This window comes from Numida meleagris, chromosome 9 (assembly GCF_002078875.1).
Source record: "Numida meleagris isolate 19003 breed g44 Domestic line chromosome 9, NumMel1.0, whole genome shotgun sequence".
Lineage (NCBI taxonomy): Eukaryota > Metazoa > Chordata > Aves > Galliformes > Numididae > Numida > Numida meleagris.
In genome coordinates, this window is record NC_034417.1 from 8,825,353 (window position 1) to 8,842,861 (window position 17,509).

The following is a 17,509-nucleotide window of genomic DNA, read 5'->3' on the forward strand; positions in this document are numbered from 1 at the left end:
CGGCGTCCCTCGGGCCTACAAAACGCCCTCCCCCACCACCCCCACGCGCGCGCCCCCGCCTCACCGTGAAGGGGACGTCCTCGACGCTGCCCACCGAGTAGCAGTTGTCCCCGGGGTTGACGGCGCCGGTGAGCACCTGGTGGAGATGCATCGCGGCCGCTCGCCCGGGGACGGCTCCGCCGGCGACGAGAAAAGGAGACCCGGATGGCGCCGCGCTCCCGCACGGGCCCGGGCCCTGCCCGCCGCCGCCGCGAGCGCGCGCGCGCACGAGGGAGTCGGGAAAGCGGCGTTGGGGTGGGGGGGGGGGGGGGAGGAGAGGAGGAGAGGTGGCGCACGCGCTAGGCAGCGCCTGGATCAGGTGCGGCGCGCGCAGGAGCACGAGCGGCAGCCGTTGGGGCGGCCCTCGTGCGCGCGCCTGCGGGCGGGTGGATCGGAGTGAGGAGGGGGGAGCGCGCGCGCGCGCACACACACACACACACACACACACACACACACACACACACCATCGCGCGGGGCACCCGAATGCAGCGCAGGGGGAAAGCGGAGGGCGCCGGGCGTGGCGGGAGGGGCGGCTCGAGGAGTCTCACGCCTTCGGGTGAGACTGCAGCAGAGCGCCTCGCGGGGGCGGGAGGGAGAAAGAGCGGGGCTTGCTCTGCAGCGTGCAGCCCCGGCAGCGGGGAGTGCGAGTGAAGCTCTCCTCGCCCCGTTCGGGAGTCCGGAGGACCGCTTCGTGCTAGCGAGATGTTCCTGACTCGTCAAGATGCGCTTACCGTGGTGAGGAGGATACTACTGGTTGGTGCTGAAACAACACGAGGTGTGTGGGCGGCTGCCTGGCTTTGTAAACATAGTTGCAACCTCCCTAAGAATGTGGCGAGGCTGTGGCAACTTCGTGTCTAAGAACTGCACAACGCTTGCACCTCGTAAATGGGTCTGTCTCAGAGGTGTGCCAAAGGCTGAGTCCTGAGCATTGGTTGGGAGGGGCTCTCAACCTCGAGAGGAATAAACGTACTCCGTATGCAATGCGTCATGATATAAGGAAAATCCTTCAGTGTTTTGTACTCGGTCAGGGCGGTTCTCCTGCAGTTGTGCCTCTGGTGATGACTGAAGCCACGAAGCTCAGTCTGAGTTTATGGTGCCTTTGCCTCAGGGAGGACTGCGTGGCTCATCTGGCCTTGTACTGCATCGTGAGACCACACGTCTTTTACTGAATAAACGAGTTTGTGCAGAATGCAGTGGTAAAGGGTGGTCAGGTGCTGGAATAGAAGGTGGAGGAGTCACTGTCCCTGGAGGTGCTCAAGAAACATTTAAGGGATGCGGTTTAGTGGGGAAATACTGGTGGTAGGTGGATAGTTGGACTAGATGATCTCGGGGGTCTTTTCCAACCTTGGTGAATCTATGATTCTATCTTCCAGTGGCAAATAAGCACTCACAAGACTGGATCTACTCCTATGCTAGTTAATGGCAATCCCTTTCCAAAGTGGGTGGTGTCTCAAGCTGGGATGAAAAGGAGAGAAAGCCATTTTAATCTTCACTGATGTTTATTTTGGTGAGATATTTCAGATGAATGCAGCAGGACTTAGAGGCAAAACCAATGTATTTTTGGAAATCAGTGGGACACAATCCAACTAATGCTGGAAAAAATAGGTAGCTCTGGAACAGATAGTTAGCGCAGGTAGCTGTGATATTAAATTGTATTAAATTATTTATGACTTAAATCCATCATACTGAAGTAGTTTTCAATGCATATAAAAGTGATCTCTATGCACAAGAGCATAAACCAGTCTTTCCCATTCCCTCCAATCCCTTGTCACTGAGAAATAAAAATATATTAAAAAAAAAAGAGAACCAAACATAGAGGCCTTCATTCTCTCTCTCTTTCTTTCTTTCTTTCTTTTTTTCTTCTGACTAGCTTGTTGCCTTGTTCAGTTCTTTTTCTTAGGGTTACAAAGAAAGGTATCTGCAATACTTACTTCTATAAGCTGTTTGCCAAGGAATTCCCTATTTTGTCTGAAATTTATTGGAGTTGTGGGAGGGGAGGTTGTATTACTGCAGGAGAGCAAAAGTATACCAAAAGTCCACTTAATATCTGCTAATACTCAGCTGGAGCAGCACCTTATGTGGAGATCAGAGAACGTGTTAGAGATGTGGAGGGAACTTTGCTCCTGGTTACATCTAGCAAAATGGATTAGATGACCTCTCAAGACTCAGTTTGATAGTATAAGAGGATGCCTATTTATTTGTCTTCTGCTTTTCCAAACTACACAGGAAAAATAAAAATAAAAGTCTAGGTATTCAAAGGTTGGGAATTTCAACTTCCTTTCAGCTCTTTCCAAAAAGAGTGAGAGGGAGGGCAATGAAAGATCCAAATTTAGAAAACAGAGATAGAACTGCACAGACGCTATGGAGAAAAAACTTATTTCCATTTGTCGTAGGAAGGGATATTTTCACTTAGCAAAAGAAGATGGTATATAAATAATCAGAAGGATATATATTTTGATAAAGAAACCATGACTATTTAAAAAACAAAATTAAGTAAACCAAACCAACAAAAAGTGTTTCTTCTAGATTTGCTTACCATGTGTAGTGGTAGAACGAGAAGAATCCTCCCTTTCTGCAAAAGGTGGTGTGTTTTATGAGAAGATTAATAATGGTTCAAAAGACTACTGTGGAATTTGTGCAGGAAGAAATCCTAAAGCGCATATGAGAGCAAAGTGCTGAGCACAGCCTAGGGAGGAAAAAAAAAACAAGTCTCTGAAGAGACATTATGCAAGATAAGTAGCTCCCCTGGATTGCCTTTTGTTTCAAAGGTGAAATGCTGCATGATAGCCTGGGTATTTTAAACGTGAAGAACACACCCTATTTGCACTGTCAGGTTTCTGTGCTGCTGAAGGCCTCTACCTGTTCAGGAGAGAGAGAACTTTTCAGCACTGTGTTTTTATGATTCTGTGAATGTTTTCATCATGATTTGTGATGACTGCCTCAAACCTTCACAGTGCTCTTGAGAAAATTGTCTCTTTCCCTGAAGAAAAACTACTTGTCTGCTTTTTCTCCAGAACTAAAATTCAGCTGTTAACTTCGCTTGGAGAAAATCATGCACTTCAACCCACACTATGTAACACCTGCTATCAATTTCTGAACTGGAATGTGTTTTTGTTGCTGTGTTATTGTTATTACTGATAGAACAATATTGCCTCCCTAATTATTTTAATTTGTGAACTGTTGCTTACTGTGTGTTTTTGTACAAGACAGAAGGATGGTCACTTTTATACTCCTGAAAATACCTTGTTGCAGCACAATTGTTTACTTGATTATTTTTAAAAGATCACGTTTCTGGAAATGGAAAGCCTTCCTCCAGGGTGCAGAAGTGCTGTATGTTTCCTGCAGTAGAACGGCATCTAAACATATTCCCCAGTGCGGACCATTTCTTTCCTGTAATCGCCAACACTTTAAAGTTAAAGAATGAGGCTGAGTGAAATAAAAAACAGTGGCATAAAAAACTGCACTAAAATTCTAATTTTTCAAGAATTGTTTAAACCACAACAAGAAATTTGTGGAGGTAAAGAACTGGTGATTAGAAAGTGTAATCCAATTGAGTTGTGGGGTAGGGAGAAGGACATACAGTTGAAAGAGCACAAAGGATTTGGGGCACTTATTTAAAGGTGCTGACTCGTTCCATGTCAAAGGCAGTTATCTCTAGGAGTGCTGTCCCTCAATTTCCTTCAGAAGCTTCAAGGCTAGTCTTCCCAGTCTGTCTAATCATGATGTCAGCTCCAGATATGTAGAATTTTGGAGGACAGTTGGATGGGATTGGATTTTTCTAAGAAATAGTTGAAGAGTTTATTTTTCTGTTGTGAATACCTAAATGCTGAGAAAGCAGAGACAGTGTAAGCATGAATGAGTCTGAGCAGTGATATGCAGCTTGACGTTGAACGGTAACGGTGTAAGATTAACTAGTCCCGTTGGCTGAGTTTGTTCTTTGTGCTCTCTGCTAAATGCTGATGTGATGGAGGAATTTAGAGAAAATTATAGTTCGGAAGCATTTCCTGTGAGTCCAGATACTAATGTACAGTAGGAGGCACTATTTTAATGTAAATGTTTTTCTTCAGGTGGCAGAATGATGCTTGGTACTCCTGCAGTTCTGATCACATTCATCTTACATTCCTATACATTTCCCAAGCACCTGGAAAATAAGATTAAATGCACATGCACATTTTTGAATTCAGTGGAGGGATTCTAAGTACATGTTTCTTTAACTTTCACTTTAAATGTTGATTCAGTAGAGTGACAAGCAATTTATTGTCAAGAGCATACAAATGTCTTTCCTGAGGCATGAGCAAGCACTCTGTATCAGACTGAGTACGAAGGTACTACAGGTATATGGCCGATATTTTGGGAGTTTCCCCTGGTCATCTTTTTAGAAATAAGACAAACAAAGCCCTCAGATACGTACCTTCTTAAGAAGGGTGAAACCAAACTAAGTTGCATTGTCCCACAGCTAGGATTTCCTTTCTGTTTCTCTTGAGGCCAGATGTTTGTCCTTAAGCTGAAAAAGGAAGGTGCAGCATGTGGTTATTTATTGTACAGGCTCACATCCAGGACACCGGAACAAGTTTCCTAATATGAATGTCTGATGACTGTTTTCAGGCACAGGCCATGTCTTCAACACCAACAGTTTCACTATAACCACAGGAACAATTCTGTGGTGAAGGTTAAGGAAGACTTGAATTAAAAGCCCTTCTGGGGAACATATGCCAGAACACTTCGGTCTTGTATTTGAGAAGTTTATTCTTAGTTTAGGTGTGATTTGCCTTATTGGTAGCTCTTTTACTGTGTATTTCTTCAAATTTGGGGTTTGCTCTCACTAACACGTCCTAACTTTATAAAAAAAAAACCCCAAACTATTACTCTTCCAATAAGAATGAGAGTTTTTAAGGGAATAACTTTTTTCCTATTTTCATTTTGATTTCTTCTTGATACCCTTCTTGAATTTTGCCAACACTTATCTATAGTTTTTAAAGCAATGTAAAAATCTACATTTTGCTTGCAGTGTCATTCTGCCTAGTTTGTTTTCTACATGTTTCTGAATGCATCTTAAAACAACAGATTCATAGGACCCACTGGCTTTTGGTAAGACTTGGTAAGGCTAACTACCTTGAGCCTACTGTAATATTATCTACATTTCAAATGAAAGCAACCAAGCTCTTAACATTATAGCTGTTGCTTTTACTTCCTTTGAACAGCAGATGAATATAAAATATGAAATAATTTATGTATTTAGCTGTTGAAAGCCATTATGAACTTCTTACTTTCTTCTGTGCTTTCACAATTTAAAACATTAAGCACTATCTTTCTAGATACGGTCATGTTAGCATTGGGTGAGGAAAAGGAATGGGAATACTATGCATGTAGTTTAATTTTTGTTCTTCATGTGCTTAAACAAGTGTATATGAGGAACAACTCATGTAACTAGGTTTTTCAAGCTGCTCTGGAAGAACTTACTAGTTTCTTGACTATACAGGAAATACACCATGAAAAGAGATGTGTAAACTGATACGTGAACCAGTCTGTTATGCAACAAGTCATGGGTCAGTGTAATTGATCTGTATGCAGGCTGCTGGGGTTTAATTTGGTTTGGTAATTCTTTGAGAGTTTAACCATTAACTCTTCAGTACTCAAGTCAGTAGCATAAACACTGTGACCTTGTTGATGCTGAAGTTCTGAACCATTGCTAATTAACTCAGTGGCATTTTCTTTCTACAGGCACATTGCACTGTTCTTCTTACCCCATATATATATATGGGGTGTGGCTTAGGCAATACAAATGTGTTTGCTGAGGATAATTTTGGGATCATAAGTATTTTGTTAGCTTCATGCATTCCCAGTGAGCCCACCAGGACAGTTATGAACCATTTGAAATGAAGTAAATCAATATTCTTTCTTACTAACTCTGAGGCATCTCGTATGATTAAATTTATATTTGAAACTTGAGGGAATTTCTTTTGTCTAACTGACTTTTTAAAAGATAGCAATATAGAAATGAGCATGCATTTAGTAATAACAGGGAAAGTACAATAGTCTGATGTTCTCCCCCCTATCAATCAGAGTAAAAAGTTGAAAAGTTGAAATTTTCTGAGAAATGAAATGTTGACAATTATTTTTAAGGCTGCTTTCCCCCACCTCTCTTTTTTCTTCCCCCAGACACCTCCAATCTGTCTGTTTTGTGTTCAGAAGAGGCAAAGAACTGTTATGCTTATCTAACTGAAAACTCAATTCATTGGAAGCAGTTGCACTAAATATTATTCATCTGTTCTTTTCCATTCTAAATCGTTCTTAGTGAAGTGGTCTTCAGAACGTGGAATGCAACAGTAAGGCCACTGAGCAGTCTGTCAGTGAGATTAAGTCTGAGTTACTGGTGTCCTCTTAATGATTTTATTTTATTTAGAATAAAGAAACATTTTAGTTACACAGAATCCTGTGTGAAGTGCAAACTGACTTACTAGGAAAGGAAATAATGGTTAGGTATGAGCTTGATGTCTGACCCAGTGATTTTTGATGACTGGGATTTCTAGATGTTTTTTTTCTGTATAAGTGCCAGTGGCTAAAGTTGCAAGTGGATAGTTTACTTTGAGCTCTTAGAGACTCAGACAGAAAAATTAATGAGGATTCTGACTTTCTTTGCTCCTTAATGGCAGAGAACTTGTAAGATCCTTAGTATATGCATCATGGAGCTTGCTGTTAAAGTTTTGTCTTGTATTGTTTCTGTGATTTGTTGTTTTCTAAGTACTAAAAAGCCAAATGTAGTGGAAAGGCTAAGTCATGGCTTGAACCAGTGATTGAGCACCTGGTGGGAAGGCAGGGCCAACCCAGGGGAGCTCAGCTGTATGCAATGCAATGCACCTGAGTGACTGGAGGGGGGTGGAGCCAGCATCAACCCATTCCAGACCTCATTTAAGGGTTGGCAGTGGAGGCAAGGGTATCTCTCTGGAAATCTTTGTGTACCTGAGGCCTTCTGAAGGTAAGCAGTTTCTTTCCCTTATTTCTGTGCCTGCTGCTGTTGCATTTGAGTGAATTCTCACTCACTGCAGCCTGGGATCTTGCTGCTCTGCTGTCTTTGTTGAGCTTACCATTGCATTACACCATGCAACCAAGATCTCTGTATATGCTTTCTGCTTGAGCCTGTTTAGTTGTAGGGTATTTTGTTGCTATCCAAATCTCTCCTTCATGAAGGCAGAAATTTGTCTTTCTGTGGCTGTGGGAGTTAGTGAGTCATAACTGCAGTAGAGTTCAGTGGAGATTGCTTGGTTTAACACCTGTTTGTGGTTTTCTGTCCACAGAAGAACCTGCAATTTTTTTTTTTTTTGCTGTAATACAAAAAATTTTATTAATACATAAGGTATACGTGCTACATATTTGCAAATGAGCTATGTGCCTTGGTATCTAAGGCACATACCTCAAGAGAAAACTTCCACCTCTCCATTTCATTGCTAAAATAAATCATGCATTGCGTAAGGTTTCTCAAAGGAGAGTTCAAGTTTGATGTGTGTGATCTGTCAATCTCCACAGACTCAAGTTTTAAACTGGTGCCTGACGTTCTTCTGCTGGAATTGTATTACTTGTAGGAATTAATGAAAAGCAAGTTACTGCTGATAATAGGCTAAATATTATTACCTGAAGATTATAAATATAACAGCTGAGATCCATACAACTTCTATCCTGCGTATGTGACACGTACATAGGTTTTCTAACAGTGGAGATTCATGGTGCAGGCACAATTAAGGGCTGTTGATTGCCATGTCAATATACTGGTAAGGAACCTGTGGATTTTACTCAAGACTTCAAACTGGTCTGGACAATGCTAAAGGAAGTGTTAAAGTGCAATTTTCTTGAATCCTTATATAGGATTGAGAATCTCTAGGATTATTTTGTGGTGTGAACTGTGTATTCTGATCTTGCAAGCAATTCTGAGGTGGTAATAAAGACGCATGCATATGAAAAACATCATCTTGGTTCTTGCAACTGCAAACAGGATACGAGAAACGAACTGAATGCTAGCCATGATAAATCACACTGTGCAAAGGTTCACTGAAAGCACACACTGGGTATCCAGTCACACACCTTAAATTCAGTTGAGATAAAAGGTGAAACTCGGGCCTAATTAAACCAGTAGTTTTGTCTGGTAACATGACGGGAAGAGTGTTTCAGGTTTTCTTTAATTTGTGTGTGTCTTTGGGGTTTTGTTGTGTTATTTATTAACTTGTTCTATCCCCCTCTACTGTGTTTCCTGCTTTCCTGTCATTTTTTTCCTCCTCCGTTTCCCCACAATCTTGAATTCTGTAACTCAGTTTAGTCATGTAGAAGTCCCTTGCAAATGTTATGGAAATTCATGGCAGCGTAGAGGAGAGAACTTTTATTAGGCTTCCACTGATGAGAGCCTGATAGTTCTGTTTCATTTGACACAGGAGGAAATTGGTGTGGGTACCTTTGGATAGAGGAGGCAAGAGGCAGCATTAAAGAGAGCGCTGATGTCACAGGGAACATGGCAGGGCAATGAAAGCAGACTAAGGAGGTGGCAGTCTTCATTTTATCCACTTAATGCTGCTGAAGAGGCCCTCTAATGCTACCGTGTGTATGTGAAGGCTGGTTTCTTAACCTGTCTCGACTTCAGTTTCTTTTGGTTAAATTAGAATGGATGTATTGGTGTTATCTGCTTTTGGCTGAGAGATGGAGGGGGAATATTAATTTTGTAATCACTGGAGGGATGGTGAGGAAACTGGCTGTTCAGTTTGCTCACTACTAGCTTCTTCTCTTTCCCATTGGCTTGAGTGGTATGTGCCATACACCTCTGTCAGGACAGCAATGCGTTTGTGTATTTTGAGGGTGTGTACAGGAGTAAATGGGTTAAATGTCAGTGATATTTGCCAGCAGCGTGATATGGAAATGCTGCCCACTGCATCACACAGATCTGCTACCATCTGTTAGCAAAGGTTTGCTGTGTTAAGAGGAGCAGAAAATTGTATAATTTTCTGTATGTTAAACTTGTGGAAAAACTTGCTTTTTTTTCTCCATGGATATTTAGTTAATCTGAAATCCAAGTCAAGTCTCTTTGTTTTAAATATTTTGAAATTTCCATGGCTATTATACATGTAAGGCTCCTTTACTTAAGTTTGTAAACAATGTTTTTCCCTTTGTGTGATCAACATTGTCTTTTTTCCTTTGATTTGCTATTCTGGCAAATATAGAAACCCAGTAATTAAAGTAGTAGGATGAACAGTCTGTTATTTGGATCATATAGTATATATTTTTTATATCTTACTTATAATGATTGAACCCAAAAGAATTGATTTCATGATTAACTTATCAGAGAGTCTATATTTTGATTTTTCAGAGTTCAGCAGATCAATTAAAATAATTGCAATTTCTGCTGTTTGTTATTGATAGGCATTTGCCATCATTCTTGGCCAAATAACGTATTCAAAACAGTTTTATTTTAACACCAACTGTTATAGGGCTATAGCCAACAAAGGTTGTACAGTGGCCTATCTGTATAGGCCTCAGGTTACCAGCCTTTAATATCTGATAGACCAGTTGACCTTAATATTTACTTAAATACAAGGTTTTACTAAGGGGATCAGCAATGTAATAGTATGTGTGAGTAGGGCCACATATTCAGCATCATGGATAGCTGTTTTCCTATCTGGAAATAGCTCTTTGGACAGCTGTGCCGCAGTATTGAACCTTGCTAAAAGATCTGAAGTACAATGTATCACATCTATAAACTGTATTCTGATGTTCAAATGCTCTCCAGTTTTCTGTCCCAGCACCTCATTGTGACATGTTAACCTGTTCTGGTGTCAGCAGCTTTCATTTGGCTAAGGAGTCTGTTACTCTTTTGCTGATAGATTCTTGGGATGGGATAGTAATGGGAACAGTAGCTGCTGTCTCTTGTCTTCCCCCTCTCCTCATTGGGCATCCCTAGAGCAGGAGACATCAAGGCTGAATTTCTTGCTCCCAACTGCTATTTTCCAGTAGCACCCCAGCACACCTCCACTGTTGCTGCAAGTAGTGGGTTAGATCAGCCTTGGATTTGTTCTGCTTTGTATCAAAGATCCAAAGTAACCTTGGCTGGCTCAAGAGCAGCCAAGTGCTTGCTGTTTGTTTCTAGAACTGGGCTCAATGCCAGCGCAAAGACTAATTATTCCCATTATGTATTGGTCCTTAAAATGGAAAAAAAAAAAATCCAACTTTGGAAAGGAGAGATGCCTAGGAGAGATGGCTGAGTATTACAATTGATTTGATTATTTGCTCCTGCCATGATTAAGAAATGCAGTAGATACAAATCAGCTACTTTGCAATCTAGCTACACGGTCATTTATTATGGTTTATACAGCTTAATTTGATGCTTGGGTGCTGAGACCTCTAGCACCATTGTGAAGTCCCCATCTGTGCAGTTGTTCTAATGATGTGAAGAATTCCAACTGTAGAAACTGAAAGTGACTATTTTATTTTTCTAATGGGAAAGACAAGTGACAGGATCTATGTATTTTTGCTGTGTAGAGCTTCTAATGTAAAAATTATGCTGTTAACTGCACTTTTGTATAGTCATTTTGTAGTTAGGCTGACCTGGCTATATAATTTGCATTTTTTTCACGGTAAAAATAAATATATACTGTATACAAAAAATTGCCAATGCATTTTAAAAAAAAAAGTCTATAATATGGGTCTTTTTCTAAACTTTGGTCTGTTTACTGCTTCGTCTTCCAGAAAACAGGGCAGTTGCATGTTGCTGACTTTTTCTTGTTTCCAGCTGAGAGCAACTGAACAGATGGGAGTGGGAGATAAAATGACAAGCCAGCGCAGCCAGTGTGATTCTTTTTTTTTTTCATTTATTTTAAATTTCAAAGGCAGCATATTTAGTGCAGAAGAAGCAGTAAAAATATCTATGTACCTCTTGAGTATTGTTTGTCCATGTGTCAAAACTTGTGTTAGTTGCTCCCTGGACGTGGTAGGTGGGGAAATAGCCTATGCTACTATACATAGAAAAAGTTGCATCCTTTAGGTAATACAAATGCTAGCATTTCAGAACTCTGGCAGATGGTGTTAGCTGTGAGAAAGTTCTGTGATTCATTTGGTAAAATGTTTGTCATGGCAACTGAAGTGCTTTAGAACTGTTGGTCCTGTCAGTGGTAGGAACTACCACTGACCTCACCAGATGTGACTCTGGGCATGAAGGGAACTTCTCATGACGTTACTTTCCAGCATGGTTACTTTGCCCAGTGAGGAGCAATTGTAAATTATTTTTGCCTTTAGGTTCATTTTGGAGTTCAGTAGACCTTAAATTTGCTATTTTGAGAGGACAGGAGCACCTACTCAAAAATACCAGAATGATTCACAAAACTTTCCTTTATCTTGTTTTCACCCTACCTTGATCAACGGAGAAAATAAACTTTCACTCCCATTAGATTTTCTCCTCCACTTTTTGGAGTGTACAGTAGGAAGATCAGTGCAGAAATAACATATCTAGTTGAAGAATCAAAAAGAAGGGAGGAGTTTGGAAACAGTTCTGGATTCTCATCTGTAAGCAATATTTTTGTGTAAGGTGTTTTCTGCAAAGTTGTTTTCAGATGATTTATGCTAGCCAAACAAATATATGCTTGAATAACCTTGTTCTCAGCTATGTTGTTCTTAAACATTTACTGTTTGGTTTCCATTTTAGTGTCCCAAAGTGCAAATCTGTCCCTCTTTGCTAGTAATTAGTGACTAGCAATACTATGGAATAGATCAGAGTAACTGCCAAAGGAATACTCTTAGCTGCCTTGGAAAAATGACTAAGCGTCCTCAAAGGCAACATCACACAGCATTTCATGTTCCAGAAAGAACATGTACTGGCAGAATGGATGTCTAGAGAGACAGCAGAAGCCTTTCAGACATTTCAATAAGATTTTTATAAGTTGAAGAAAATATCTCCAGAGACATGAATGGTCACAAACCAACTCCCTTCTCTCTCTGAAAAACTGGAAGATAACAAAAAATATGGAATATTCAATTTACATCATTAAAAACACCTACTTGGGAATAGTGCCTCCTGCAATTATAATTTGTTCTGGATTATGGACAAATTCTTTCTTAGTCTTGAAAGAGAGATAAGATCTTCAGCTTTGTCTTGTTTTAAATTTCCAGAAATATGTGTGTGTTTGGTGTTGTGGGGTTGACAGACATCAGAGAATCTTTGGCCATTTTCCTAATCACAGAAATCTTTCTTCATACTGTAATCATGATAAGTGTAGTTAGAAAGGGCCTTTGCCAAAGAGACACTTTGCATCTTGGTTAATGCATGTCAGCTCTAGTCTGTTGTCTTTGAGGAGACCTGTGTGTTCTTGCATCATTTAAGAATCATTTTCCATCTCATTAAAATGTCATTCAAATACGTAACCCCTTTCTGCATATGTATGTATTTATTTTATGGAGAATATAAAATGTTTTTAAATATCTAATTAATAATGGAAGGATAGGAAAAAATTGCAAGGTAATTTTTTGGCTTTCCTGCACTTTATTTTGACTAGACTGCTTCTGTTGATGTTATCTTGTCAGATTTCTTAGAGCAACATAGTGAACGTTAAAGTTGTGTGGCACTGGAAAGGGAGGCTCTAATAAATATCATATATATATTGTGTGTGATAGATATGTAGATAAAGCATATGTTGTATACATAGGATTGTATAGAATTGCATGTCAGATGACTTCTGATATTATCATTAAATGACAGAATAGTAGAGAAAACAGAAATTATCACTTGTTTATCGGACATCATAAAGTCATCACAGAGGGAAGCCTTTACTAAATCAGGCATGATGAGTTTGGAATGTGATAGAAGTGGAACAACTGATGTTGATATAAATCTTCATACTGGGGTGTAATGCTATTAGCATAACTTTCATATTCCTTACACTTACTGCATTCTAGGTAGATTATCGAGAAGAAAAAACCAACAACAAAACAAATCAAAAAACCTTATCGTTTTTGAATAACAATCAGTATTCAAGAATCAAGGAAATGGGTAACGCTCTCCTTACCAGCTGAAGTATCAAAGAAAAAAAATAGAATTACTAATAAGAAAAGAAAGTTCTTGAATTGCAGGATGTGCTTGATTCAGTAGTTTAAAATTTCAAGCAATATTCTTATAGCCGATACTTCCAGTACAAAATTGAAAGAAATGTTTAGATACTGCACCCAGAAATCTTCTTGTGTACAGGAATATTGTTTTCCTCAGTTGGAAACTGCATGCTTTATAAGGTATATTTTGTCATGAATGATTGATTGCTTGTGCATGTTTTGGTAAGGAGTAATTAGAAGGGTGTCAACTGAACACTTGACACCCCTCTGATGAAAGCATATCCTTTTAATTAATTTCAGGCTGAACTAGAGGAGTATTGCTTGTGGAAAGATAACTTACTGGTGGCCAAAAGAGAGAACTGGTTTATAGAGTCTCGTCTTTACACCTCGCTTAGAGATCAACCATACAGTCATAAAAAGCACACTGAAAAGTTCTTGTCAGTGCTGGATTTTAATATCAATGATGGCAACGATAACAAAAAATCCTTTTATGGTTAGGAGCATGCTTACTTTTTTGTTCTGTTTGACAACAACTAATTATGTTAGTCTGTTCTTTGAGTAGCAGCAGAGAAGCAGCTGCTTTCATGTACTGTTATTCAATGGTAGGATTTCCTTGCTTGCTAAATTGAATACTCTTCAGTTAAAGTTGAGGCAGGAATAGAATGAAATCTTGGAAATGCACACAGAGCTCTTGAGATTCTGTGCTCCCATTTATTATTCTGTTTAAATTTAGTGCTGGTCCCAAGTATGTGAGTATTTTCTGAAGGTGTAGTGCTCGAGTATTGCCCAATCATGCTGAAATATTTCCACCTAAAATATATGCAAATACTAGTTAAGTTGCTGGCTTTTTTGTAATGGAACGTTAGTGACACCCAGTGGTTAGATTCGATTATATACATTACGAGGATCATTAGTCTTTTCCCCTTGCAAACATTGGACCTCAGAGAAGCCATGGTAAAACTACTTGAGGTTCATGTCCTTTTTTTCACATATATAATCTCTGTGTACTTTAGACTCACAAATTTAAATACGCTTAAGAGAATGAAGAAAAATTACACTTCACTTTTTAAATGGTGCTAACTTTACCACATAGCTAAACACCATGGCGAAGTACACTTTTTTTTGTGATGCAAGGAACACTCTTCTCTTTAAGCTTCATGGGAATGATTTGGATTCAGTTCCTTATTTTTATGTATACTTCATGAAATCATATAGTTCTAATTACATTTGTTCATCTGTAAGATGGTAATATTAGTGCTTTAATACTTTTGAGAATAAATATACTAAAACCCAGGGACAGTATTTATTTTTGTGTGTGCTATACCAATGCCATATCCAGGTACTTGATCTAGAGGACCTAAACTTTGTTCTTTCTCACTGAGAAAACAGAATACATATTTCACCAATAGGAGAGGAAATGTGATTTGGTGGAGAAGGAGGCCTGCTGGCATTGATCTTATTCAGTAAAAAAGATCTTACTGCAGTTAGGGAAGACTGTGAGACTTCAATCAGAGGCAGGGAGTTTACCAAGTATAGAAAACCCAGCGGTTATTATCTCCATTTTAGAAGGAAAGCTTAGCTAGGATGACTTATGAGCTTTTCATTGTCATTGACTCTGTATAAATTTGTTCCAAACTTTTGTTGTGTTCATTTCTCAAAATGAAATCTCTACATGTTTTTTTCTGGTAGTGTGCTATTCTCTTTTCAGCAGCTGCTTGGTGTATCTTATCTGACAGAGCAGGACTGCACTTTGTCAGCATCTGCTTCACAGGAGATGGCATTATTGCTAAGTGGCTGACTTTGAGTCTCGGGATGAGCAGTGAAATTAACTTCCATAAACCTGAAAATAGTTGCTCAGACCTCAAAGTTCCTCAAAGGAACTCTTAATCATAAGCATTGAGATTGTTCTGCAGATTGCTGTGATCTGACTCTGCCAGTCAAGATAGAGTAAGAAAAATAATGCTGGGAAACAAGGTGTCAGATTCTTAGTTACTTGCAAAGCAGTAAATATAGGCTGTACTTTCTAAACGACATGAAGAGTATTATGTACAGAGAGAAGCAAGAGCATCTGTTCCTATTAACTAAACAATTTAGCAACACCAAATTAAAAGGATTAACTTATAGTTCTTTCTGATGTCTGGTATGACTCATGTTATCAATAATGGCAGGAAGCCCTGTGGAGACTGGAAATAGGAAATAATATCCTGAAGCAGACTCCTTTTAACCATCTTTTACGTATAAAATTCAGAGCATATATTAAGTTAGGCTATGAAGCTTGATGGACAGTGTCTTAAACCTCAAAAAACTCATTATCTTAAGCCTATTCTGTTTTGGCAGCTCTTCCTTCTATAGATACACAATGTATTTTGTTGTGCTGCCAGATAAAGTCAAGCTGGTAAAAGTTGAACTTGTGAAGCTGCACGTGTATAGTGTATGTGTGTTCTAATGCGACAACATTAGGATACCTGTGGTGAGACATGTTTCTTTTGCATTGACATGGCCTTAGGCTACTAGCTTTTAGCTCACACCTGTGAGAGGGCTCTTACATGTAACAGGAGTTTTAGTGGAAGAGATGGCGTCGTATGGGAGCCTTCTCAAAGACAAGGGATAAGTGAATGGAAGATGAAGTGAGAGGTGAAGTGTAACAATATCATGACAAGATGAAGGAGCAATACTTCACAGTGACAGCTATAGAACTTTTGTAGCGCAGCATGACATTTCTCAGTCATAAAAAAAAAAGTCTGTTCTGGTTGTCTACAAATCCCACCTGGTTTAGTGACAGGTCTTTCAGAGAAGACTTCCTAAATGATGTATTTACCTGCTGTTGTTCACCTGATGTCACCAAAATTGCATATGGATATGTGGAGGCCCACCAGGTTTGCGAACTTAAATGTTTTTGCCTCATCCTGTGGTTGAGTACAGCATTGTACCAAGAGTATAGATGCAAGGCAGAGTTTGGACTGAACCACAACTACTGGTTCAGATAGCACAGAGTATAGATATGAATGAAATGATATTGTTGATCTGGCTGATTGCGCTTGCATTTTGCAAGTTTAAGTGAGATTTTAAATAAGAGCCATTGACACAAAAATGTCTCCTCTTAAATCAGAACTGATGAGAAAAATTTCAACGAACTGATAGGGGATTCTTTTTGCTTTTGCTTAAAGACCTACAGCTGAGAAAATAGATGTACTTAAAGTTCTTGTCTGGGTTCAGCTACTTGCAAAAAAACCGATGTGGTTATAGGAGACTTTAGGAGACTGAATTTGCACCCACAGAAATCAATGGTAAAATATAAAGGAACATCAGTGTGAAGAGGAGTAATTGCCAAGAGGAGTAGGCGCCTTCAGCAGTACCTCTGCAATGATAATTTTCTCCTTAAACTAGTATGTTTTGAATAACTTTTCATGAAGAGATTTTGGCTTGTTTCAAGAGTTTGTTAGGCTCTGCCAAAATTTCAAGTCTTAACTACTGAGTGCTCAGAATATAGCTTTTAAGAGTCTTGTTATTTTTCTGGTACAGAAGTCAGATGCAGGCATCAGGGAGACATCAGAGATGAGATTGGTACTAAAGATACAATTTTTGAGAAGTTGTATCTTTCTGTTGGTATGTGTTTATAATTTATTGGCCCTTGTAGGTTAACAGGCAGAATGGCGAGATAGTGTTTATTTGTCAAACTCTTTGTTTTTGGATAGAGAAAATGACTGAAAAACTTCAGTCCACAAATTGATGTTTCCATAAATTATGCAAATGAGAAAATGTGATATGTAAATAGCAGGGGTGGAGTTGTTCTGCTGGGTTTAAGCTGGTATAGCACAGTCTTTTCAAGTTCACTTAACATCTAAACAGCTGTTTGATTTGGTCTTGAATAAAACATTTACATTTGGTATTCCTTCGTTTGGATGCATTAGTTTAAAGTAATTCAGAAAATGGCCATTCAAACATTACTGTAAGGAGAAACACGCGTATGGAATGTGGGCTGGATGCCATTTATTTGAAACTTTTTCTTATCTTCCTTCTGATTTGAGAATAATAAATCCTACTATAAAGGGGCAAGTCAGTAAACAATTATACAGTAGTAAACGAGTGCAAATGAAAAAGCATGCAGTTCTTGATCAACAATTGTCTTACGTAGTCATGCAGATATATATTCATGATTCACAATTCATCTTTGCTCAAATTAATAATATTCAACATAGCTTACAAAAAGAAAAATGGACTAAACTTAGCGAAGGCTTTATTTATTAAAAATAATAGTAACTCTAGTTTCAAATGAATCAAAGCTGTTTCCAAACTCTGCTGCTCTCAGAGATTACTGAAGTATTTCTTTGAAGTATTTTTCTACCTTAAATACACATTTCTTAAAGTGAATCAACATGAAAACATTGCAAAATTGAAG

The 17,509-nt window shown here is 39.2% G+C and overlaps 1 protein-coding gene across 1 annotated transcript in view; it reads right to left on the reverse strand.

The window, feature by feature from the left end:
- DMXL2 (Dmx like 2) overlaps positions 1-151 on the reverse strand; it is a 51,143-nt gene extending 50,992 nt beyond the window's left edge. Inside the window, exon 1 of the mRNA XM_021407254.1 lies at positions 65-151. Coding sequence (XP_021262929.1) covers positions 65-151 — 87 coding nt within the window. The remainder of the gene's footprint in view (positions 1-64) is intronic.